General features: G+C 42.8%; 1 protein-coding gene across 1 annotated transcript in view; it reads left to right on the top strand.

The window, feature by feature from the left end:
* The first annotated feature begins 673 nt into the window (after positions 1 to 673).
* The window catches only part of sntb2 (syntrophin, beta 2), a 29,735-nt gene continuing 4,381 nt past the window's right edge, over positions 674 to 26,027 (top strand). Inside the window, exons 1-6 of the mRNA XM_041939730.1 lie at positions 674 to 1,643; positions 17,367 to 17,583; positions 18,517 to 18,727; positions 22,013 to 22,155; positions 22,872 to 23,068; positions 24,754 to 24,944. Coding sequence (XP_041795664.1) covers positions 914 to 1,643; positions 17,367 to 17,583; positions 18,517 to 18,727; positions 22,013 to 22,155; positions 22,872 to 23,068; positions 24,754 to 24,944 — 1,689 coding nt within the window. The 5' untranslated portion in view covers positions 674 to 913. The remainder of the gene's footprint in view (positions 1,644 to 17,366; positions 17,584 to 18,516; positions 18,728 to 22,012; positions 22,156 to 22,871; positions 23,069 to 24,753; positions 24,945 to 26,027) is intronic.

Raw genomic sequence — 26,027 nt, 5'->3', positions numbered from 1 at the left:
CACTGGTTAAGATTACTGCTGAACTGCTACGCCTCTGTAATAAAAACACACAGGGAACTGTTCACTATTCAGTTATTTAGAGGCTCGTAGAAGCAAACTCATTTTCTAGCATGTAGGGTCTATTTGGCACTTCATGTTTCCTCTGATGGAGGGGCATTCTGGAGGGCACTTGTTTTCTTGTACACTGGGTAAGAGGGTACTTTATCTTCCACAGTGCATTCAAGTGGGTAATTTTGTTGTTTATTTTGAATTTTTTTTTTGCTTATTTATTTCAAACATGGGGGCACCGGGGGGGAGAACCTTTTGATTTCTTGTTATCTTGAAAAAAAACAAGGGGGAGTTTTACTTTTAGGGACGTTCCCAAAGAAAACCTTCCTCTTTTGGCCAACCAGCCAACCACTCTGACAGCTACTGCAAGTAATGACATAAAATGCTTTTACAATGTTCCATTGGTGTCTGCATCACCCTTTCTTTCGTTTCTGGGGAACACGATGTTTGCAGTTATTTTCATTTTGTTTTGTTTTTTTTTAATTCTCCAAAATTTGCCCTGAAACATAACTCGTGCTCCTTTATTTTATTTTGAAGGGCCTGGGCGGATATTCTCGTGTTTTGCTGTTTTTGCTCGTGGACTTTGCAGTGGAAGTCGGACAGCTTTAGAGCCTGAACTCGACAACAAGCCCTCTTAGGCTGGCCCGTCACAGCCAGTTGTTCTTTTCTGTTTCCTCTCCCTCTTTTTTCTGGGAGTCCTTCTGTTTTTTCTCTCCCTCTGCCTGCCGTCGCTGTGTGAGTGGGTGTGTCGATGCGGGCCAGTGTAGCCTAGTCGCTGCTTGTGCGCACTCTGAAAAAGAGGAAAAAGTTGATAATGAGTTTAGTGTGAAAGCGGCCCGCCTCGGAGCAGGCTAACCATCCAGGAATGGCAGTTTGGACCAGAGCGGACAAAAACGGTCAACTGGACCTTCTGCTCCGCGACCGCTGGATCCGAGTGGCCGCCGAACTCACCCGAGAAACGCTGACTTTGACGGCCGAAGCGGAGTTAACCGGACCGGGGGGCAATCACTGGGACTACAACAACTCTTCGGCGGGCCTGCGAAATGGCATGTCGAACGGAAACGACCCGGGAACGAGTCCGGGGAACCCTGGCCGCGCTCCGTCCTCGGGTCAAGACCAACTCCAGACCCAGAACCACGGGGGTCGGGGGCGTAGCGGCAGCCCTGGGCGCGTGGGTGCCAGCCGGGGTCAATACGACGGCAACTACGGTATAAACAGCCCCGGGAAGTACCCAAATAACGGCACAAACTCAGACTTTGGAAGCCCAGGCTCCAGCTACGGCAGTCCCGGGTCCAGCATCGGGTCGAGGCAAGGCGACTTGCCCGTCAGTCTGGACGGCTCCTCGGAGGCGGTGCGCAAAGTCCGAGTTGTCAAACAGGAGTCTGGCGGGCTGGGGATCAGTATCAAGGGGGGGCGCGAGAACCGGATGCCCATCCTCATCTCCAAGATTTTCCCGGGGCTCGCCGCCGACCAGAGCCGGGCTCTCCGGGTGGGCGACGCGATCCTGTCGGTGAACGGGAACGACCTCCGGGAGGCAACACACGACCTGGCGGTCCAGGCGCTTAAGAAGGCAGGCAAAGAAGTGACGCTGGAGGGTAAGTTGGCCAACGCGAGAGCGGGGACTTGTAGAGGCCGAGATTAAGACTCCTGTGGTCTGGCTGCACACTTCTGTGCACTGCTGCTTTTTCACATTTCCAGTTAAAGGCGCGGGTGTTAGAGGGGTTTGCTGCTTTTTATGCACATGAACACATCATTGTGGGTCTACACTGAAGTTGAGTCCTGTTGTACTAACAAGATCAATCACTCACCAGCACCTCACCTTTGGCCCCTTTTACATAAGTGCAGTTAGGATGCACACTGCCATCACTAAAGCTTTGTGGACTTTTTATATCACATGTTCTTCAACTTTCACCACACAACCAATCATTTCTATAACATGTTACACAGGACAGCAGAGACACTGGCATTAACAAACAGGCTCATAGTCAGAGTTGATCTACGACCAGGAGGAGGAGGAGCGGGGCTTAAATAATACCAACAGAACAGAAAGCCTTTGATTAGTGTAAACAGGAAAGTAACCGCAGTTGTGGTCACGGTCAGAGTTAGATACATTGTACTCTGTGTATTTGAATAGCTTTGGTTTGCTAAAGATAAGAGGTCACTGTAAGCAAAAGCAGACGAGATTTGTGCTAGTGTGACTACACTGATACTGTCCAGGAGAGAGATGACGAGGAAAACATGGAGGTGACCTGTGGGGAAATCAGCGTGTTGCACCGACACAAAATACAACACAACCGATTACTGTGTATCTCATGAGAAAGTGTAAAGCAGAAGTGAGTGTTAGTACAGCAGCAGTGAGATATACTGACCAGTTTAGGGGATGTGGGGAAAAAAGCACCATGTAAGACTGTGCATGCAGTGTGTTGTTTATTTTATCCATCTGCAAAGATAACAGTTAGGTCCATATGGTCATAAAATGTGCACTCACTGCATTCAGAGGATGAAATGCACATGTGAGACTTATGTACCAGTGTGTCAAAGTTGTATTTGTTTTGGCAGGTATCAGATTTCAGAACCACAATCTGCAATCTAATACCGTTGTCATGCTTGCTGATTTGGGGCGGAATCTAAAATCAGCACTTTTTAAAATCTTTTTTCTTGTTTTTCTTCTTTTGTTGCTTAATACAACTGAAAAAATAGCACAGAATAAAAACGCAGGCCTTTTTTAAAGTAAACCACTTAACTCTGAACCTTGATTCTGTTTAAAACTGCGCTGATCAGTAACTGTGTTGTCAACCGTGTGCTTCAGTCTGGGAGCTCTCGTCAGTCCCTGTAGGCAGCTGTTTGGAGATGAAAATGTCTCACCAGTCAGAAGTGTGCTGCCCATACCTGTCCAGCTCTTGACTCGGACAGGCAAAGTTAGCGGCTAGCAGGCGAGGAAAGTCAAACATCTAGCAGCTAAAGAGCCAGATCTTCAAATGAGTGTTGCTCTGTGTCTGCAGCGTGTGAAATTAAGCAAATACATGCTAAAGTGTTAGCCATAACGTTATACAATGCAAACAGTGTGGTGGCTGTGTGTGTTTTAATGTTTTTCTGCCCTCTGTACTGACCAAAAATGTCTTAATGATTCATTGATTTGGAGGTAGATTATTGTGAAGGGTTTTTGAATACAAGAATGCTCATCAGTGCATCACACGTGCAAAGTCTTCACATTAGCAGCTCCACAGATGGTCATACAAGGTCTGCTGAAGTTTAGGTGTGAAGACAAATTCCACAAAACCATCCACATATCAAAAAGTGTACTAAACAAGAGCTAGAAGAACTATAATACTACCATAATCAAGCATACACACTGTAGATGTAGGTAGCTTGCTCTATGTAGAGAAAAGCATTCATTAGGAGATGCGTGTCGGCTCATTACGCGAGTGAACAGAGCTCCATGGAGACAACTTCAGATCCTAAACTGCGCCGATGTAAAACGGTTCAATCTTTGGAAAAGTGGAAAAAGAGTGAATTGGAGGGAGAGAGGCCTCAGAGCCCCCGGGGTTCGGAAACTTCAGGCCAGGAACGACTAAATGCAGTGTTTAATGGTTTGGAATGAACACCGGATGAATACTGACGAGCACGAATTGTAGTAACTAATCAATGTGCGACACTTTTCCACTCAAGTCGAAATGAGGCCCGTTTGGTACCTCCCGAAATAGACCAAGGTAAAATGTTGTAGATACTTTAGGCCATCCTCTGTGCTGATAAATACAACCAGAGGCGCTGGAAAAATTACATCAACGTCAGTTTTTCCCTTCTCAGATATGATCCAAAGTATTGTTTTGTTACGGCCTGTTACTGTTTTTTCAGCTGCTTGATGGAGATCTCTGGATAGGCAAATGACACATGCAAATGCCGCACAGAGCGTAACACAGTAGAAGTGCTTTCGTCAAACAGGGAAATACAGTAAGTATAATTTCAAAACCGCTGGTGGAATTTGGCTCATTGCAGCTTCCATCGGTATATGAAAACCCTTTCAGCAGCCCTCAGGCATGGACGCGAGGATGTGCTGCCTCCTGCCACAGCCTCAGTCCAGACATGGGCCTCTGTGTGGAAGAATGTGTCAGCTGCCTGTCACTGTTTGTCAGTTTGACAGGCAGTGAGCTGCGCTGTTTGTGGACAGGCTCTTCCTCCCAGTCCCCCTCTTCCTCTCCCACCAGTCTGAGAAAGAGACGTCAGTCCGACAGAACAGGGCTTGAGTTTCCAGACCGCTGTGCCGTGTAAACAGTACATATAACCCGCAGATATTCTCACAATTAGCTTAGGTGGCCCACATTCCTGACCTCCGCTTGCATGTGTGTATTTAGGGCAAAGGTCAACACTCGCGGCTCCAGCTTGGATGATTCTTGCCACTCCACGCTTTCAACACACTTTCACTGACTTGTATTGCTGGATGAGGGAAGAGCGAGAAGAGAAACACATCTGAGAGGGTGATGGAGGCAGTAGACGATGGTGTCTTGTTTTTTAGGGGTTGACACCAAAGTATTTAACAGCAAATTGCCCAAATAGGCTATTAGTTTAACTCTGGTTCTTATATCCTAGCTCTGCCTGTGGCCTGAGATCAGTGTCTGTTTTACAGTGCAAATCAACAGTCTCAATCATGTCTCGTTTTCTAAACTCCGATTAAAGTCCATTCAAGAAAGTCATTATCTTATTTGGGATGAGTCAGCCTGTTTTTATCCAAGATAGATAATCTTCTCAAGCACCATCTGCAGTGGATTATTAAACTTGTTTCAAGATATCCAGTATGTACTAACACGTGCAAGAAAAGTGGGTTGCATGGTTGTCACACATATCTGAAACATCTGGAAGGGGAAAACTAGACCTCCTCTTATTTCGAGAATCAGAGCGATTTTAAAGCTGCGTTGTCAATATTTTTGTCTTAATGATAGATGAAACGACTGCAGTGGTGCAGTGCTGTTTTAGTCTGAGGAAATGTATTCCTTTATTCTATTACTGAGACCAAGTTAAAATCTAATTTCCTCAAATGAAGTGGAAAAAAATCTGCCAACCTGTTTTTAATATGAACTTTTTTCAGAAGTTTTCTCGAATGTGCCATTTTCTTGATTCAACTGCAGCGTCTGTTTTGTTTTTTAGATACTGATGCCGATACTAGCAAATTGCTCAGACATTTGACAAATTGGGAAGAAATGTAATCTCTCACTTTCATTTTTCTTAATCAAAGATAATCACTTGTTATGATACATTTCATCCTTTTTCTTTTGGCCACAGATGAACGTCATTATAGACATTCATTGTCAGCTTGATACCCCTCGTCAGAGTTAAGGTTGTTGCTTTATGTGGGTGGTTTTACTCTCTAGGCCATAGGAATGAATGAATGACTGTTATTTCCCAATTAACACATGACATATGCATCCCAGACATGGCACGCCACTGGTTAATCCCCCTCGCTTCGCCAGCTGACTGATAGACATAATATCCCATATGTCTAAATGATTAGTCGAAGCTGCAGCAGCCCCTTGTGTCTTACTGGGTTAGCCTGCTGGTCGGTGGAAGGGACGCAGGATGAGCCCTTTGTGTGAGTAATTGGAGGGATAAAAACAGCACATACCAGACACAGAGGCTATTGATGAAACGGGGACAGCCCTGACGAGGAACAGTTCTTTTCTTTTGTTCCGAGGCCAAAACTAGCGAACCGTCCATTCACTGTGGCGTTTGCTGTCCTCACGGGGCGAGAGCTGCCACAGAGCACGAGTTTGCACAGCCTGAAATAGGCCATGCCAGTTTGTCAGCTCTGTCTCAACGTGAACTTCCCTGCCTTTGATATCCATCTTCAGCTGTGTCTCTGGTATCCAGATGTCAAGAGAATTTTTAAAAGCACTTCTGGAAGAGGACTGAAACTGAAATTTGAATTACATGTGTTTGCATTAGCTGGTCTGATGCCAAAACAATTAGTAGTACCAGAGACATTTGAATGAAGAAAAGAAAGATTCATGATGGGCAAGATTTTGTTGCTCCTTGGAGTCAGCTAATGTTAGCCTTTTTATTGCTGTCTGAAGATGGAAACAAAATAGTTTTGTCAAATGAAGGAAATGTAATTTAAACATATCTTACTTAAAGGTTCAGTTCAACCCATTTACATTAAGACGTACAGTACTATTCTTTGGGGACCTAGTGGTATTTTTATGTCAAGGTTTCAAATTATGGAAGAGTTTTCAAATGTTCCACTTGTTCTTCTTCAGTTAAAAGTAGTTTCAGTGAAAACTCTGAGCTCAGAGAATTATCCTGACAAACCAGATCATTGTGTCTGTAAATAAAATATTCTATTGACTTCAGATGGCATTTTTCATTGCTTTGAGAAGCATTAATAAAATTCCTTCAGCCTCATTTGTGTTGGCAGGCCTGGGATTAAGTCATTTTTAGGGCAAGGCCACTTTGGCCTTTGATAAATGCAAATTTATTGGTGCATCGTGGCCAAAACCAATGGTGCAATAGCAATAAGTAGTAATAACATAGACAAATCAACAAATTTATTGAAATTGTGACCTGAATGTCTGACTTTTCCACAAAATACTGCCCTGATTTATTATATTAATGGTTATTGTTGCATTTTAATTCTGATTTAAAAATGACTAAAAACACTTTTTACACACTTAAGATTAAAAGCACTGACGAGAAACTTCTCAAGGCGAGACTGCTAGTCTGTTCACCAGATACACTGCAGACACACAGCATCCACAGAAAGAGGAAGTCCTGTTATACACAGAAATATTAGCTGCTTTGGGTGGATAATTGTTAATGCTACTTATCAAAACAGAGCTAAAAAACACAGAAAAGCCTGCAGGAACACATTACAGAAGAAACACAAGATAAGAGGCATCATATGTTGACCATCCTTTCAATTCAGCATCAGTATAATCTATAAAATGTATGTTTATACAAATTTTACAGATTTTGCCGCCCTACCAGCCCCCATTGCTTCGTTGCACTATTTTAATGGGAGGCAACCGAGAGGAAATGAGAGGTGTCTATTAAGGGTTTGTCACTAGAATATGTCCAGATTGGTGTGTCAGATAATCCTGAGAAACCTGGAGAGGACCATGTGTTTTTGGTCATATGTGTCCCTGTGCGTATCCGTCTGCAGCTCAGCTCACATCAGGCTTGTGCACCTTTATGACTGTATGCCTCTCCAGATTCACTATTTTTGAAAACCTGAGAATTATTGAAATTCGACAAGGCGTTTCTCTTTTTTATCGCCTCAGCTTTTCAAGCTTTTCCAGCACCAGCTCTGTTGTCCCAGGAAACTCACACGCCAGTTACATGCCTTGTCAATCATCTCATGTGATCCTTCTCAGCCAATAAAATCTGTGCATCCCGATAAGCATTGCGAATGGAGTCAGTGTGAGTCAGACAAAAGCAATTTCACAAGCCGTACTCTTATGGTTTTGTGGTTATGATTCAGTTATTTCCTGTTTCACGATAAAGTTCACTTTCTACATGGGTCGTGTTTTGTTTTACTTCCTGTCTTTGTGTCACCAAATAGTTAATTAGCCTCCTGATTATTTAGTCGCCGTGTTTTTCCTCTTTCATGTGTCAGCTCGTCTGCATCTGTTCTCCAGTCCTGCGTTTGTTGCTCGTGTCCCTCATCTATACTCCTGCCAGTGTTCCTCGCACCACATTTGCTTGTTCCTCCGCTCTTGGATTGGTCTCAGTCTGCTCCTTCAGTTTTTGTCACCTCAACCTGCCTGCTCGGTGTCCTGCTTTTGGGTCCAACCCCTTGTTTCCCAAGGGGTTTTACGGCCTGACCAGACATGGACCCAGTGAACATCAACTTCCCACCGGAGGATCTGGAGGTGGCAAGCTCCTCTATGGATAAATAATGTATTTACAACACTATGGGTATTAAAGATAAGTTGAGGGCTGTAACCTTTTTGGAAGAACAATCAACTCTGAGCGCTGGTTTTATGAGACTCCAGGTGTGGCTGGGAATGATAATCTTAAAAAGACCATGCTGTCCATTCTGGATTCCTCCATAGATTCCTATGCTTGGTTTAGCATAAAGCTTGCCACGTGCATGTCCCAATTTCTGAGTCATCTAGCCTCCAATCTGCTAGCTTTCAGCCAGCTAGCTGCCGGTCTGCACATTGGGCTGCTGGCATTCAGCCTGCTTACCTCCAGACAGTTCATGTCCCTTTGTCGGTTAGTTTCCTGCCTGATTCCGTCTCTGTCGATTCGCAGAAGTCTCCATTATTGGGGATTCGGCTAGCTATCAAGACTCCCCCAAAGGAACTTGAGGCTCCTGATGATGTTGAGGCTTCCTGTTGTCCAGTTCTTTGTAAGCCAACCACTTGTTCTCTTTCCTGCTAGACCTTACTCTAGAGCCAGATCCTCTCCAGACTGCTAGCCCCCAGCCAGTTTAGTAGTCGGCTAACTCAGAGCTGGCCGGTTCTTCCCTGATCTTGCCCTGGAGCCACCCTCTGGGAAGCTCTACAGAAGGAGGTGTGGCTCCCGCCGATATCATGCCTCTCAGCTGCCCACTTCCTGATCCTCGCCGCTGCCCTGCTCAAGCCCGTCAAGCCATGTTGCGATGCCTCTATCTTATGAATCTTTTGGGCAAGGAGCTTAATACTCCTGTCGCCCTGTTCGTGTATTGTGAATTAAGCCCGCATGAGTGATTTCTGTGCTTATTCGGTAGAGAGTTCATCAGACTAAGTTTGCAAAAATAGATGCTGCTTATAAAGATCTTGCGAGGGATTGTTTGCATAACTTTCATCAAGGGAGCCGTGGCCTGAAGCAGTTTGTTTAAGCTTTGACCTTGTGATTTTTTATGATGGGCTGAGAAAGACGTAGTACAATATTATATTATATTATATTGTACCCATGCAGTAGAAACATCTGGTGTCATATTTATCTCTAAGAATTTAGCGATTTCTCTGGACATTAAAGACACAAATTAGAATTAGAGAGAAGAAGAGGATTTAGCTGCCACTGATAATTGGTGTTTCTGAGGAGATGACAGCTCGAGCATGACCAGAGAATGATCGGAGAGGACGATGTTCTCATGGGAGCAGTCCTTCAGATTGCCAAGAAGCTTCTCATCCAGAAAAAATAATCAGAGTCAGTGAATATGTGTGATGAGCGTTTAAGAAAATAGAATACTGTCTGTCCCATGGGTGGAGAAAGTGCCATGGATGAATGGTATATATATTGAAAGAGGAATGAAGTAAGAAAGACTATTTGGTGAGATGTGTCTTCGTTTAGAGGGTCTTTTCAGTATTGGTGACATTAAATGAAATTAAAGCCCCCTCCCAGAACCAACATATGGGAATCTAAATTTGGAATAAAGGCGAAGAGTTTAGATATGGATTTTCACTCATCCCAATTGGGTGCATATACGTTAACTAAAATAAGTGGAGAACCAATGATCATGCCAGACACAATGACAAATGTGTGTGCAGACCTAATCAGCGGAAGTGGAGCTGGGTGACAATGTTTCAGGTGTAATTTAACAGTGTTTTTTATAATATAATAGTATAAACATGTTTTCACTAGTGATGAGATGAAATTGTACATTAATAAATCAAATAATCAACAGACTAATCAATAATGAAAATAACTTAGCTGCAGTCCTAATTTGAACCCCAACAGAAAGCATCCAGTTTATCCTCCCTGCTGGGACCTACTGTGGATAAACCAGCATCAATCTGTGCCCTCACTGCCAACATGTTGGGTAGACATTTGTAATCTTTAACAGTCACTACAGTGCAGAATGATGAGTGTGATTATTTTTGTCCATAATCTGCTTTATCCTGTGTAGAAAGTTGGCACACATATTCAAATAACCTTTCAGGCCATACACAGAATACACTGACCTTAAGAAAACTGACTTATGTAATTTCGTAAATGTTACAGTGTGGTGTTGCAGATAAACACGCTCATGTGTTTACACTTCAACAGCCTGATTTCCCAACTGCATGATTCAGTTTTTTCTCTGATCCAGGTTAGAGGACACACAGAGGAGGGGGCAGGTGTGACCGTGTTCGAGGAATCAAGGGAATACTTTTATGTCACGATCTCTGTGTGAGAGACAGTCTGTTCATAAGGGTGTGTGATTGTACTGCCATGCAGCCTTTTGTATGTAGGCACTCATGTTTGCACCAGGTATGCCAGGTCATCATGTCATGTCTGCCTTGAAATAGTCACCAGTGAACATTTTGAGAGGTCCAAATCAAGGTTGTTGTCCTGATTCTCAGTTAATATTGAGGATTTTTCTCAACACAGAAGGCTTTCATTAGAATCTGCAAAGTCAGGTTTAGATATCATTTGTTTAATTGCTGAATAGTTCTGCATTAAAAACTGCTGACTGCATTTAATGGTGTCCTGTAGTTGAGGGCAATGTGGACAATAAATAAAAATTAAATGAATCTCTATCACTTTATATTGCAGTGGTGCTATACAAAATATTGTAATATAGTAGTTTTTCACCTTTATTTTTTATTGTTGATGGTTGAGATACAGACAGGAAATATGAGGAGGGAGGGAGAGGTATGGCATGCCTCAACCAAGTCGCGTACATTGAGATGATATGATGCACATCTTAACCGCTAGGTCACCAGTATGTCTGATATAGTACATTTTTGTGAAAAATGAATTGGAAAAAAACATTTATAACTAAAATAACCTAATGGAATGTCTGTTTTTGGCTAATCCAGTGTGTTAGATACCCGACAAATCAAGTGAATTCATCACATTGATGTAAAAATCCTGTAAATCCAATATTACCGTAAAGCAGTCCTGCTCACTGACATGCAACATCGCCTGTAACAGCCTAATGCGACCAGAGATATTAGATAGCTACCACAGTAGAAATGATAAAACTAAATCTCTACAGTTATTGACCAAATCGTAGTCTCCTGTAACATTGTGTATGATGCAGTGTGTGTGGTAAAGTGACTAGTGAATAAAGTTAGCAAATAAATGAAGTGCGGTATAAAGTACAATATTTACCTTCAGAATAAGAAGAAGATAAAAAAGGCACGTTTTATCCCCATTTATTTAAATAGGGGGATCTCGCCTAGAAGGCATTCATACTGCAGTGGGTGGGGAGCAGGTTTCCAAAGCTATTTGACCTGACAGCACTTCTGATCGGGCCCCTTCAGGATCCTAGTATCGTTTGTGCTCACAGTCATGACTTACTGAGTCACTTGAGAAGAACAGAGCCATGGTTAATGCCAACCATGAATTAATTAGCAAAATATTTGCAGAGTAGATGACTGATTGATTAATTGACTTACCAGCAATATTACCCACTATTAAGTAAATGTGAGTATTAAGCTGTTTAAACTGGAGAAGTGAACAGTGAATAAACACTGCTGTACATTATAACACAACATGCCAATGTTAGCCAGTAAATAACAGTGTAAAAACTGCACTATATGACAGTGATGTGCCATAGAAATGCTATTGTGAATGTATCTACACATGTGTGCAAGAGGAGGGACCCCATGAGGACATCTAACACCCCCCTCCCCCCTACCACACACACACACACACACACACAGCCCCACACACTTTCTCTCTCTACTGGGGCTGCCTTCTAACACATTGTTCACATTAGGTTTCTGACAGAAACAGGCTTTGAAGGAGGGGGTCGGAAGAGAGGGAGAAAGAAAGAGGGAGCGGATTAGATTAAGAGGGGAGAAGACAGAGGTAGAGAGGTAAGACTTTATGAGAGGTGTGGGAACAGAGGAAAGAGAGAGATGAGGGAGAGGGGGACAGCAAGAGAGAGGTGAGAGGCAGAGGACTGTAGATAGAGTGAGAAGGAGGACACAGAGAGAAGGAAGGAGGGAGGAGAGTAAGAGAGGAACGAGAAAGAAAAGCGAGTGAGAAGAGAGTAGCGGGCCAAACCACAGGGGAATTTCTGGGCAGTTTTTGGGGGAAAATACAGAGGCTGGGGTCTGACTGCCTGACTCTCTGCTCTGTAAGCTATTATTTCGTTATTTTGGCCATTCCATAAGATGATTACTTGTGTGTGTGTGTGTGTGTGGGTGGGTGGGTGTGTGTGTGTGTGTGTGTGTGGTGAGAAACAAGAGAGGAAGGCGGTCTGAAGGCGGGCAGTTTTATGGGTATCTTTGCGCCACAACTAACGCCACAATCAAATCAAATATGTGTTGAGTCAGACTCTTCTGCCTTTTGCACTCCTCTTCGACATGTTATCTTTTTTTTTAACTCTGCCCGGCGAGGAATGAAGGGAGGCAGATGAGCTGGCCTCATGGGGATGTTGGTTGGCATCTCTGGGGACTCTTCCTCGCACATTAATGTAGATGCATACACACAGGCAAAAAATATGTGAGCGCATGCATACACACACACACGCAATGAGCTGGTGGTCCTCTGTGTGCAGACCTAATTAGCAGAAGTGGAGCTGAGTGACAAGCCTGACAGAACTAATGAGTTCATTTAGCACCACCAAAGGCAAGATAGACAGACAGACACGGCGTGCAAGCAGAAAGCACTAAATCTGTCTGTAATGATGAAAGAAGCATTTTATCTGAAAGAGACAGGCTGTGAAGGGTTATTAGTTCTGGCAGGATAAACGGGAAATCTGCAACATGGAATTCAATGAAAAGCCTTAATGCTGCTCTAAACATCCAAAGAAGATCTGCTGGTATTTCACATATTCCCATAACTGAGGTGAAGGGTTGGGCGATACGGCCAAAAAACAAGATCTCAATTTTTTACAAGCTCGGTATCAATTCACAATTTTCCTTTTTTTTTTTTTTTTTTTTAAATGTCGTTGTTATGCATATTCAAAAAACACCAATTATGCCACACAGCTAAAGGCTGTTAGTATCAAATGCTTCAACTAAGGTTTAGTTATTAGTTAGCTTTAGTTAAAATTTGCAATGACATATTTTAATTAAATTGTTCAGCCGTTTTTTGGTGCAGTTCCAAACCTCAGCTATCACAGTAGCACCAGTATCACTAAATTTAAGATACCCAACCCTATTGTTATGTATCTTCAGATATAAAGTGGTTCATATATAAATCCCTGCTGACTTCAAGATGTCATGTTAGTCACCATATTGCAGCCCCACTGTTGACAAGTAGTAGTTGTAGTAACGAGGTAACAGTGTAGCAGGTAGAAACAGCACAATGGATGAAGGTGGTTGTTGTGGGTTGTAGCATCTCATCTGTTAAAAGGCTGCAACCCAGAATGATGGACTTCATTTCTTTAGCTACATCAAAGAATGCATCTGCTCCCAGGCCTGTCATTTAGACGCAGCAAAAAAGAAAAAGAAAATGAATAGAAGCAGATGTACAGTGGTCCACACTGCCAGTAAATTACACAACAGAGCATTCATAAGCTTTGCTGCAGCACACGGCCAAGATTCAAGAAGCTGTGAAGTTTCTGACAACTGACTCTGAAAGATATGATAAAAACCTCATACAACGTACAAAATAAATCATAACCAGAGAAATGGATGGGATTAGTCATAATATTTAACATGTTCTCAAGTTACTTCTTCACTCCCGTGTCATCCATTCCTCTCAGTCTTTGCTAAAGATCCTTTTTAAGTATCAGATGTGTGTAGAGGTTTTATCTTGGAGTTTTCTCGCTTCTTGGCCATTTGGTTATGGCTTCTTCAGGTGCAGAGCACTAAATATCTACTTGCCACAGCTTTGTCAACTTGTCTGATTGTCATCAACCAGTTGAACACAAGAAAAGCAGTTTAGTGACCTGTTTGACGACCTGTTCGACGTCAGACGAACAACAATACAATGCACAGTCCTCACTAGATGCTAGATGCCAGTGAAATAGGTTTTAGATTTTTACAGGGCTATACGCATTATAAAGTAACAGTCTATAGGTTTTCAACATCACTCCTGCTACTTTCCTGGAAAATTTTGGTTTACCCAAAGAATACGACTAGCCGCGCCTCCAATATGGTGCCACAGTGTTACTACCAGCTCTGTTACTATTGTTGACACTGGAGGGGCATCCTCGGCTGGGTGTCATGTCAGATCCAGTGACAAGATTCTTACTTAGGAATTCTTAAAACTAAAATACGTGCGCAGGCCCATCACATTTGTGAAGTTTGTCAGCGCTTACTCATAATGAAGATAACCTGCTGATAAATCAGTGCTTGCACTTTCACCTTTACAGAGAACAAACGTCGTTGTGAAACTCTCTGCCTATGCTGGGAAATGAATCGTTACCATTTCCTCTTTTTCTGTCCTGGTGATTAACAGGCTTGTTCTGTGACACATTAACACATATGCACATATGGCATGGTCCTACTGTATTTTTCTCAAATCAGTTTCGCTGAAGTTCAGGTAGCCAAAGATCTAATGGGATTGACATTAAATAGAAAGCACAGAGTGTGGGTGATAAATCATGTATGTGTGTCTATGGGTATCTCTAAAAATGACATAATTTTCAAAGCAAAGTGTGAATTTTGGATATTTTTATACATAAATAGTCTGTTCTTGATTAACTAGTTAAAAATGTTAGAAATGTAAAGGCAAGAACTAACACATGTAAACGTTTTTGTTTTAAGAACAATTTTAGAGCCACAACACTACATTCGATTTCATATATAGCACTAACCACCTTTGTCTTATTTGCACTTATGAGGCTTTTTTGGGAGTGTTTTTTACTGCCATGGGGTCCCTCAGGGCTCCACTCTGGGTCCTTTACTTTTTCTGCGTACACTAGATTCCTGCTGAATTATCACATTCTAAGACTTTTCCTACAATGTTGATGACCCTGAATATCTTTCTCATCTTTTAAACTCAGGTTAAGGCATGCCTGAATGCCTTCCTAACATCTCCAGTTGGATTTATGCCCAATGTGTTAAACTCAGTCTCAACAAGAATCTTTTCCCTGGAAAATTTCACCCTCTAAAACAGTCATTACTGAAAGGACCCCATGAACGCTGATAACCACAGTACAGCAATGCTCAGCGAGCTGTTCATCCAGTATTTGAAGATATAAACATGCACAACCACAAAGATGCCTGGGTCTGCGGATGGAAAATATCTCAGCTGAACATCTCTCCACTAAATCTGATTATTAGGCTGAAAGTCGGGCCTTGCAGGAGAGACATCCTCTTCCATATGACCCCCAGACATAAACATGGGCATTCAGGAATGCTCTCACACTCACTTACTCCAAACCACTTACGTTGGCAGAAATGATCCCAGACCTTGTTGGTATGGGTGCTGTGGTTAGGAGGGCCGGTAAAGTGAGGCTCCATTTCTTGGCTTGTTGCCTCAGCATTGCTACCAGCCCCGCCCTTCACTCTGAGTCATACTGTACATAGTATATGTACACAAAAGCATGCAGGGACTCTTGCAGCCCTCACTGCATCTATGGCTCAGTCATGCACTCTGTACTGTGTCTCTTGCTGAGCTCATTTTAGAGTCCTACACAGGCACAATCCTGTAGACTTCATCTTATATAGCTCTAGCTCTCATGCACACACACACACACACTCACACTTTCACAAAACAAATATCTCAGTCTGCATTCAAGAATGACCTCACCTCTTAAGAGTCTTGTCTCAGGTTTCATACAGAGCAGACCGACCCAGTAGTCCTGCACACACACACATACTCACCCAGATGCTCATTTCATTTCTCACATTCACACATATTTTGCACACAAATAGAATAAGAGAGCATGCATTGGAGGAAACAGTGAGAGGATAAAATGAGTATGTAAAAGGGAGGATAAAAGAGTTCAAGAACAAGTGAAGGCACGTGACTGTGTGCCAGTGGGGGCGGGAGGGGTACAAGGCCGCAGGACCAAATTTGGAAAGTGAATCTATCACATCAGAGCAAAAGCCATTCTTTTACAAACAGCCAACCTGCCAAGCTCACAGCTGTGCGGCCAAGTCAACTTTTGTTTTCCTATTAATTTCTCACAGGGGATCACAATGTCCTTTTAAGACATGCTGGAAGAACTGTTAGTCTTCCAAGTTCTTGGCCAGAATATGATCAGTGTCCCCTCCATTTGGAGACATGCCGTATGAATAATAAGGCGTGATTAAACTTTAGGACAAACTTTTAAACTTTGGACAAACACAAGACAAGATCTATTTTCCATCCCACGTGCATTTACAAGCTGATTGTTGAGAGAATCAAACCACAGCTTTCTCCAACAATGTTTCAACAGACTAACCCCAACTGGACCCCAAAGTGTTTTTAAAAAGCAGATTAAATACTGACTTCTCTCAGGAAACATCGCAGAGTGTTTCCTTATGGCCTGGTTTATGGCTGGCCGCACCATATATCCTGAGTGACTGGGTGTTATTGGGTGGAATCCCACAGATGGTCAAACTATCAACACGCTATTTGCTCGAGATCTGTAGATATTCAACATCTGTCTTGCTTTTGCTCGGACTACAGTTTGCTTTACTCTAAACTGCAGCAAGCTGTTTATTCTATTATGATAAGAAGGAGGATCTGTGCTAAATATTTGACTTACTTTGGTTAGTTAAGAGGAGGATTGTTGGTATGCGGGAACTCTTAAAGGGAATGTTTTTTGGCCCTTGCTGTTTCTATGTGCTAGCAAGCAAGGAACAGATTATGTAGCACTCAGTGCTACAGTTTAAGGAGTGGTGGCATCAGAAACCTGTCGCATTGTCACATTCATTCTTTTGCAGCTTGGCAAAATTTCAAATGAAGATTTATGGGGTTTAGCATTTGGCTGGTTTCAGTTTAGGTCTGCAACTAACAATTATTTTCATTAGCAATCAATCATTTGCTCTATAAAATGGTCTATAAATGTGGTCTATAAAACATGAAAAATGCCCATTGCAATTTCCCGACCGCTGTGCCAGACCGGGAAATTCAGATTGATTGTTTTGTTCAAACAACAGTCTAAACCACAAAGATATTCAATTTACAATGATGTAAAACAAGGAAAACCAACAGATCTCTGCATGTGATAAACTGGAACCAGATTATGTTTGGCATTTTTCCTTGATAAATCATCGATGTGCAAAATTATTGTTAATTAGTTTTCTTTCCATTGATTAATCCACCAATCGAATCAGTAAAATCTGAAAAGGGCAAACTGATGGGCTGCTAGGCTTGAGTACTGTCCAGGTAAAGCCACTGTACGTTACCTGCTCACCACCAGAGTTAGCAGGGGAAAATAAAAAGCCTCTGAAACAGCACTCAAACCATGGACACTGCAATACAGTATCAGCCAACCTGAGTGCCACTCAGTCGTACCACCTTGTATTGTCCTAGTATCGGACGTACATTGGTTGATATGTCTCCTCTCCTGTTTTCCTCCACAGTGAAGTACATTCGAGAGGTCTCTCCACTTTTTAAGAAGCCATCCCTGGTGGCCGACCTGCCGTGGGATGGTATCCACCCTCAGTCGCCCAGCTACAGCGGCAGCGAGGACTCTGGGTCGCCCAAACACAGCAGCTCCTCCTCCAAAGACAGAAAGGTCATCAGCCTGAAGATGTGCTTCATCAGCAGGAACCTCACCATGCCAGATCTGGAGAACAGGTATGATATGATGCCTCTCAGTGTTTGTGTAGAAGAGAAGTAGCAAAGCATGTGGGAGTTTAGGTGTGGTTGGGTGTGTCTTTTACTGCTGAGTGTTTTTTTTTTTCCCTGTGGTGAACTTCTGTTCATTAGATTGGAATGTTTGTTCTGTAAGAGATAATGACCATGACAAAAATGCTCTTTGTGTTTGTGGCTATTAAATAGATGTGCATCTCACAGCCAGGGAGATACATGAGTGACAAATAATGTAAGCACATTATGATGAAGGTCTTTCATTTTGAATTGAATCACCTTTGCTGCAACAGGTGGGTCATATTAGATTGCCAAGCAATTGTGCAGTAGCAATATGTCAAGCTATTATATTGTGCGTCTGTCTGTTATATCCTTGGTTAGTTTTAACTTATGTTCCTCTACGCTGTCATTGTTGTCCAACATCTGCAGCTTGAACACAGACTATTTGACTTTGGAGCTTTATGGGTTGTCTCAGGTTATTAGAAACTCATATGAAAGTACTGACTGCCAGTACTGGTTGATGACAAATGGCATTTAAAGCATTTGATGCAATTATCATCAAAAATTGTCCATGTCCTAAGTGTCATAAGTCAGTCTAATCAGAACACAGTGAAGTCATGCACATACTGGAATCAGGCAAGTTACTCTTTCCAGTGATAGCAGTGTATCTGATGTCCATTGAGTCGTAGAAACAGGATTCGCATTTTAACACAGCATCTTGTCAAGTAATCGTCTTGTTTAGATGTTTTCTTCATTTCTCATGAACAAAAGTCATCCAGTGATAGCTGTCAGTACATCAATAGTTGCAGTTCAAACAGGGAAATCTATATATAAATGAATATATAAGCTATATAAATGAATATGAATGAGATGAATCTGCCATAGGTTAATTTGCTGATATAGTTCCTTTGTTTCATTCAGATTGTTGGAGCTCCATTCCCCGGACGGCCAGCACACGGTGGTGCTGCGCTGTAAAGACGGCCCCTCCGCCAACTCCTGGTTCACTGCCATCCACACTAACGTTGCTGCCCTGCTGCCACAGACGCTGGCTCACATCAACGCTTACCTGGGGGCCTCGTCCTCGGCTTCCACACACCCCCATCTCAAACACATCGGCTGGTTGGCCGAGCAGGTATTTTCAGCTTTGTTTAGTGTAACAGCTGCGTGCTGTCTTCTACAGGGGAAACCTGTTGCTAATTGATTTTGCCAATCTTTGAATATTAGATTCTATGCAGCATCACAGAACAGGATGAAGACAAGAATAACAAATGTAGAATCTTAAAACACTCAAACACATGAGTAATATTAGAGCGAATAACTACATAAATAGACTGTAAGACTCTTTGTTAAAAGAACAAAAACAAAAAAGCAAGAAGATTTGAGCATATATCTGTGTAAATGTAATCTCTGACTGTCCAGTACAGTAGATCTTGCACATGCATGCCCTGGCTTAGCACAGTGGAAGCAGGGCAAGCTGCTAAAGCACGTCTGTCAAAAGAAAAGAACCATGTTTCCAACAGCTGCAGAGCTGCCTGTTGTACCAAATCTTGTTAGATTTAAAGCTATTCATTGGTACTATGGGAATGTTATCGAAAACTAGTGTGGGTCTCCAGTAAATGGTTTCATTTTGGATCTGATTACAGGTTGGTAATACCCAGATTTGCTAAACTCCAGGGCTAACAAATCTCTTATCAAATCTTCTATCTCCGTTAGCTATTTTTATGCCTCTGTGTCGGCAACAGCTGCAGCCAGAGGCATTCTGTTTTTGGGTTGTCTGTTCGTACCGTTGTCATATCTGAATGTGATGTCTCAGGAATGCCTGCAGGGAATTCCTTCAAATTTGGCACAAGCATTCACTTGTATTCGTTGATTCAGTTTTGGTGGTCTGAGGCCAAAGGTCAAGTCCCTGGTGATTTGACTGGTTGGCAGTGGCATAAAACCGTGAGGCGGCAAATTTTTTTTTTACCAGCAATGAGAAATGAGCCAAACATTCAATCTAGAGGCGACCGTGGGTTTGGTTGTGTGTGTGTTCGAGTCAGAGTGGAGCGCTGTACTGAGTGTCATTTTTTTACATTTACAGTTTCTATATATAAGTTTTTAAAGGGAGCTTCGAATGTCTGTCATCATATTTTATGTCATCACCCCCCCAAAAAAAAACTCAATTTCACTGAAGTAATTCATCTGATTAAATGAGTCAGTCCTTTTTTCAGTAAATATTTAGAGCTCTGACACAGCCGCCTTTCTCTGTCTGTAGTCACCACTCTGAGCTATCGCTTAATGTCCCACCCAAAGAGCTATCTGATTGGTTACACATCACAAGCCTAACAACACTGAAGGCTATTGTGCCACAGAATGCATGCGCAGACTGGAGCTGCTCAAGCCGAGTGGGGCTGTGAAGTAAGGCAGCAGATATGGCTGAAGTTATGAATGAAGCTTTGAATCTTCAAACTATCGGTACAGCCCTCCCCGTGTGTGTATCTGCCTGCAGCTAATCTCGCACACTACTGGACCCATCAGCATACCATCTTCTGTGCACATTTCCCACTGTTTGCATTTTATTGACTGCTCTGTTTTATTCTGACATTGCATTGACTGCTTGACTTCAGGTTAGATAAATATGCAGTTGAAATGCATGTTTCTCTCAGTAGGAAATGGCATCAGTGGTTTTTCAGCTTAGTTTGTTGTTTCATTACTCCTACGTCACTGCACTCAACCAGACGTCAAACAGACAGTGGCATCTCTGCTCTAAAGTAATAACCGCAGCAGCACACAGGAAGAGTGTGTTTTTTGGAATTAGCTTTAGTCCAAAATTTAAACATTTCTAGTGAAAAGTGAACCAGCGTTGAGACTCTGACTCTGAATAATGTTGTTTCACGCCGATGAAATGTTCATTCAGGGTCATGTTGAATATGTGGATGTTTGCCTCTGTTTGTCTTGACGGGGCTCGAACCAGAAACACAGATGAAAGTTTCCGTGGCATTGCGCCATTTCCTGTACAGCCTACCTACTCACAGTTGCACTCACAAGCAAACGTCCCAGTTTAATGTCACGTCACCGCTCTTCACTGTAACTCCACCGACACTCCAGTCATTCAGCAATGACTCAGACAAACACACACACCGCTCTATTTTTACCTCAGTGTTAACAAAATTCAGGTCAGACTGTCAGGATGAGCTACTCAACTCATCTGCAGCTGTACGCTGCCAAACTACATCACTATAATGCCACATACTTTTTCGTAGTAATGTCATAATATTTTACACATGAACTGAATAATTAGGTACAAAGTAGAAGTCATCAGTTAGCTATGGAACTGGAGAACGCATCTGCTCACAGACTCATCTAATAAAAGTACATCCTTCTTAGAGTATTAGGGAAAGGCTCTAACAAGTGGTTTGGGTTATACTCCATTGCTGCTTTTAAATACAGATGCTGACAACTTCAAGAAAAACCCTGAATAAAAGTGTGGAGAACACGCATCAAATCCACGTGCTTCCACACAGGTGAACTGCATGGTTCAATTAAGCAGTTAACATCCGATCACGCTGTGTGGCTTGTATAAACATGCTGAGCAGGCCCCACTGATTCTGACTTTGTATCAGGATGGCAAGAGGAAAATATCTTAGAGACTTTTAAAGAGGATTCATTGTTGGGGCACAGATGGCGGGAGCTTCACTCAAATAGACTGCTCAGCTGTCTAGTGTTTCAGTAGGAACAGTCGACAGCACACATTTGATGACCGTGATGCTCGTGCATTAGTGTGATATGAGAGGGAAATCAGAAGAGCAACACTTTCTCCGGTGACAATGTCAGCAGGAAGAGTCGATCAACAATGACACAGAGAGGGATATTATAGTAGGACTGCAGTCCAGAAACCCCCCTTTACAAAGATGAATACACGTTGGAGAGTTCTTGGATGACAGTGCCCCCATCCATAGGGCACAGCGGGTCACTGAATGGTTTGATGAGAGTGAAAATGATGTGAATCTTACACTACGGCATTCACAGCCACAGATCTCAACCAAACTGAACACCTATGGGAGATTTTGGAGTGACGTGTTAGACAACACTCTCCACCAGCACCATCATCAAAACAGTAAATGAGGGAATATCTTCTGGAAGAATGTTGCTCCATCCCTCCAGTAGAGTTCCAGAGACTTTTGGAAGCAATGCCAAGAACCATTGAAGAAGAACACACAATTCAAACACCACTAACACACTTTATGGTGGTTTATCCTTGGATTTGTCATGCATCTGTAGTCGATTTGTAGTAAACCCAATGGTAGAGTTGAGTTGTTAAGTAAAAAGTGTGTAAATTAGACATGAAACGTGACTAAAAAAAACATAATTCAGCGATTTTCTATTGTTTCAATTTAACCTTTTAGTCCTGACGTCTCCTCTTGACCTTCCTCTTTAGGTCCAGCTAGAAGGTGGACGGCAGCAGTACAAGCCAGTGGTCATGGCACTGACGGAGAAGGACATCCTGCTGTTTGAGTCAGTGCCGTGGAGCAGAGAGTCCTGGTCCATACCTCTGCTCACACACCCACTGCTAGCCACAAGGTAAAAACAGCACATAGAGAAACTCACGCTGCCAGAAGGCTCAGATCTTCCCAGGTTCAGCCCATCAGGAAACACACAAGCTATGGGACGAACAGATCACACATTACTCCTTTACAGACTTTACCTTCTTTCAGAACAGCTCAGAACATTGTTAAATGGCTTTGTCGTTTCTTGCTTCATTGTAAAGATGTTTATATTTACTTTAATTAATTAATTTGGATGCAACTTTTTAGCAAGTACACTGTTGATGTAGTGTCAGTAAATATTCAACAGCTGACTGTTAAAAGGAGCTGTTTCGGCCGGCTGTCAGTTCAACACTTTCAATCTACTGTCAACGTATGTTTAACAAACTGTAATTTACGGTAAGTACCTGGAAGTTTGCAGTTGCTCACATTAAAAATGAAAGTGAAAACTGTGGCACAGATAGTGGGGACCTGTTCAGTGTAGGAGGAGGAGAGAGGAGTTTCACAATGCAGATGTGAGTTATGTGATTTTTCTTTTCGGGAAACTTCACCTGAGAAGCCCGACCTGTGGAAATAACACAAAAGAACAGCACATATGTTGTATATGTTGAGGAAAGTACACTAACTGGAACAGCCTACGTTGTGAGCAGTTTAAGAGGAAGCATTTACAATTAGGAGTCTTGTCAAATATCTTTACAAGCTGACTTTGAGAGTGTTTAATGTGTCTGTGTTTTCATGCGTCTCTCCCTCCAGACTGGTTCATTCTGGCAACGCCCGGGGTTCTCCCGCCCAGGGTGCAGACCTGGTGTTTGCCACTCGGACTGGCACGGGGCGGGGCATCGAGTCCCACGTCTTCCGAGTGGAGACCCACTGGGATCTGTCTTCATGGACGCGAGCCCTCGTGCAGGGGGCACACGCTGCCGCTGAGCTCATCAAAGAAGTGTCCATTGGTGAGTGTGGGAGTGTGTGCAACACTAACTCTGCGCATCTCCACAGCTCTACTGAGCTTTTTAGCATCTTTCAGCTTGTTGTTTTGGCTTCCTGGCCTGCAGCTGCACTGTTATGGTTCACTCTCACAGCTCTCATCAGCATTGTTTCCAGGCAGCTGTTTTCAGCAGAAATACTCTGTTAAACCCACTGTACACTACCTGCCCAGCACCAAACAGCAGACAGACAAACTAGCTGGTGAACGTTTAGCAGCTAAAGAGCCAGATATTTCCCTCAGGAGTTGGTGGAGACCAAAGCCAAGATAAAAACTGAGTGGATATTGGACACAAACACGACTCCGACTGAATGCTAATGTTACTTTGTATTTCCTAAATGTGCAAATTGGCAAATGTTTGCTGGTTTGGGCTGTCAACTTAAAAAGTGATGCCAGTGTTATGTTTACAGTTTGTTTCCGCTGCCCCCAAGTGGCTAAAAAAAAACTATTATTGCACATTTAAAGTAAAGAGGCTTAATCCTTCTTCCACCACTGATGACATCTAAGCAGAACTTCAAGCAACCAATCAACCAACAGCCCAGTAACCCAGTAACATGCTGAAACCCATCTGGATCCCAGTGGACTTTCACTGAGGAACAGGAGACGTCTCCAGATGCCGAATTACCATCATGTAGTGTTAACACAACACCACACTCTACAACCTCAGAAAAACCACAGAGCTGATTGAGAACTTCGGGCATGTTTGGCTCTTGTGCACATGTTTGCATGAATGTGTGTGTGCTTGTTTTGTACACCGTGTGTGCGGTTTGCGTCAGCACACACAGGTTAGTAGCAGTGTGGTCGAGTGAGTCAGCAGACCTTTAAACAGAGGATGTGGGTTCACCTTTGTGCATTAACTCTTCTACTAGCAAGTGAATGTTAAGTGGAGATTAGTTTTCTAAATAAAACATTTGTTTGCCAACTAAACATCATATGAAGTTTGCACAAGTTTTTTTTTCCAGCGCAGACGGAATATTTCTGCGTATGCGGGCCTGTATACCTAAAAATACTTCGACTGTGACAGGAAGCTCCTGACAGCAACTGGCTCGCTAGCGGTGTGCAGCAGTTCAGAAAGAGCAGCTCTGTGTAGGAAAAGCAGAAGTGGGAGCCAGCAGAGGGGAATGTGCTCACTCTGTGCAGAACAATGGTTGGCTGCCGGAACAGCACTGGAAAGCCTCAGCATTTTTTTCCCCCCCTTCTTTTTCTCTGCTGTCCTGCTGCTACATAAACACACAGTTGTGCTTGAACATTCAAACCTGTCAAGTTACTGTAATGCACATGGAAATGCTTTTGGATGAAATGACCTCACAGTTAAAGCTGCAGAAGGCAGGGTTTTTTTTATGGAAGACACACACTCTTGTCTTCGGCTGCAGCAGAGAGGAACATCCCATCCAGTTTCATTCAGGCGCTGCAGATGAATCTTTTCTGACTTATTATTCAGGAGAGATTATTTAGTGCCGCTGCTGGAAGTTAACAACGTCCAGTCATATCAGACGTGAAGAGGAAAAACTTTAGGCTGCTGTCAACACATGACATCACTCCAAGTTTATTCCAGTTTTCCTGATGTGTTGCTCACCCACTGGGACATTTCTCACGCCTCCTTACCCATACACCTGCTATTCTTGAGCTCTTTTCTCCCTCACCCCATGTCAGGTTGCACCTTGAACAGACAGGATGTTCGCCTGATGCTGCACTATGAGAAGGGCTTCACTGTGACGAGGGAGCCGGCAGATCCAGCCGGGGGCGCCGTGCTGTTCAGATACCCCTACGAGAAGCTCAAAATGTCCGCTGACGACGGAATACGCAACCTTTACCTTGACTTTGGGGGTCCGGAGGGAGAAATGGTAAGTTAAGGCTCCTGCCAGAGAAATGGTGTATGACACCAAGTCACTGTAACTTTTCCTCAGGGATTTATCAATCAGTAATTCTTTGATTCATTGTTTCGTCACAACACTGTGATGCCATCTCATTACTTGCTAAGCAACTAGCAGCAAATCATCACAATGCGGAAAAATGTTTGGTATGTTAGCTTTATGAGTGGCTTACATGATACAACACATTGTTTTGCTGTAGGTGTAACTGAGAAGTTATGTCAGAGTGACTATGCAACAGCTTATCTCACTTTTAAGGTAAACACGATTTCTTAATCTCAGCTGAATCTCAAGAGCTTGCAGCTGCAGCTTTTACCTAAAAGGAACCACGAACGCTAAAGAACCGCAAATTGACTTGGAAACCTTTTGTTAAAACAGAACGCTGACATCAGCTGAGCAGTCGGGTCTTTGGTGACGTGCAACTAATGACTTATTCCACTGACACAGCGTCATCGCCTTGACCTTAAAAATATGGAGATTTGCTAGCAAACCGTATTAGATGTAGTAACTTAGCCATAAGTGAAACACGTATGGTGAATTGACACCTTTGCATTAAATAGGAGTTGAAACATTTAGTCCATTAATCACTTAGTCAATCAGCAAAAAATTAATCAGCAGCTAATTTTTAGAATAATTAAATAATTTCAGTCATTTTCTGATTGTTCTCTAGTTACAGCCTTTTAAGATATGAGGATTTCTTTTCTTTATTTCAATGTAGATTGATTATCTGTGAGTTTCAGGACCCCAACCCTTTAAGCTCCAAGAAACTGTGATGAGCCCTTTTCTGACAGTTTTTTATTTTTCTTAGACAAAATCATGTTTTGCTTGATAGACCAAATAATCAGCAGATTGCTTACTAATGAAAATAATAGTTAGTCGGCTACGTTAGAGTGTAGGACGTAGCATCATTTAAATTATTCTGATGGCATAGATTAAGTTTAGTCATTTTAGTGGGGGATTTTTTTTGAGGGCCTCTTTTTATCATGCCACTAGGGGGCACCAAAGTCACCATTTTCAAATATTTAAGGAGACCTTCACTGATTTTACACATCAAAG

The sequence above is a fragment of the Chelmon rostratus genome, chromosome 6, assembly GCF_017976325.1.
Source record: "Chelmon rostratus isolate fCheRos1 chromosome 6, fCheRos1.pri, whole genome shotgun sequence".
Classification (NCBI taxonomy): domain Eukaryota; kingdom Metazoa; phylum Chordata; class Actinopteri; order Chaetodontiformes; family Chaetodontidae; genus Chelmon; species Chelmon rostratus.
The sequence above is the reverse complement of the archived record's forward strand: the minus strand, read 5'-3'. Positions and strand labels throughout refer to the sequence as shown.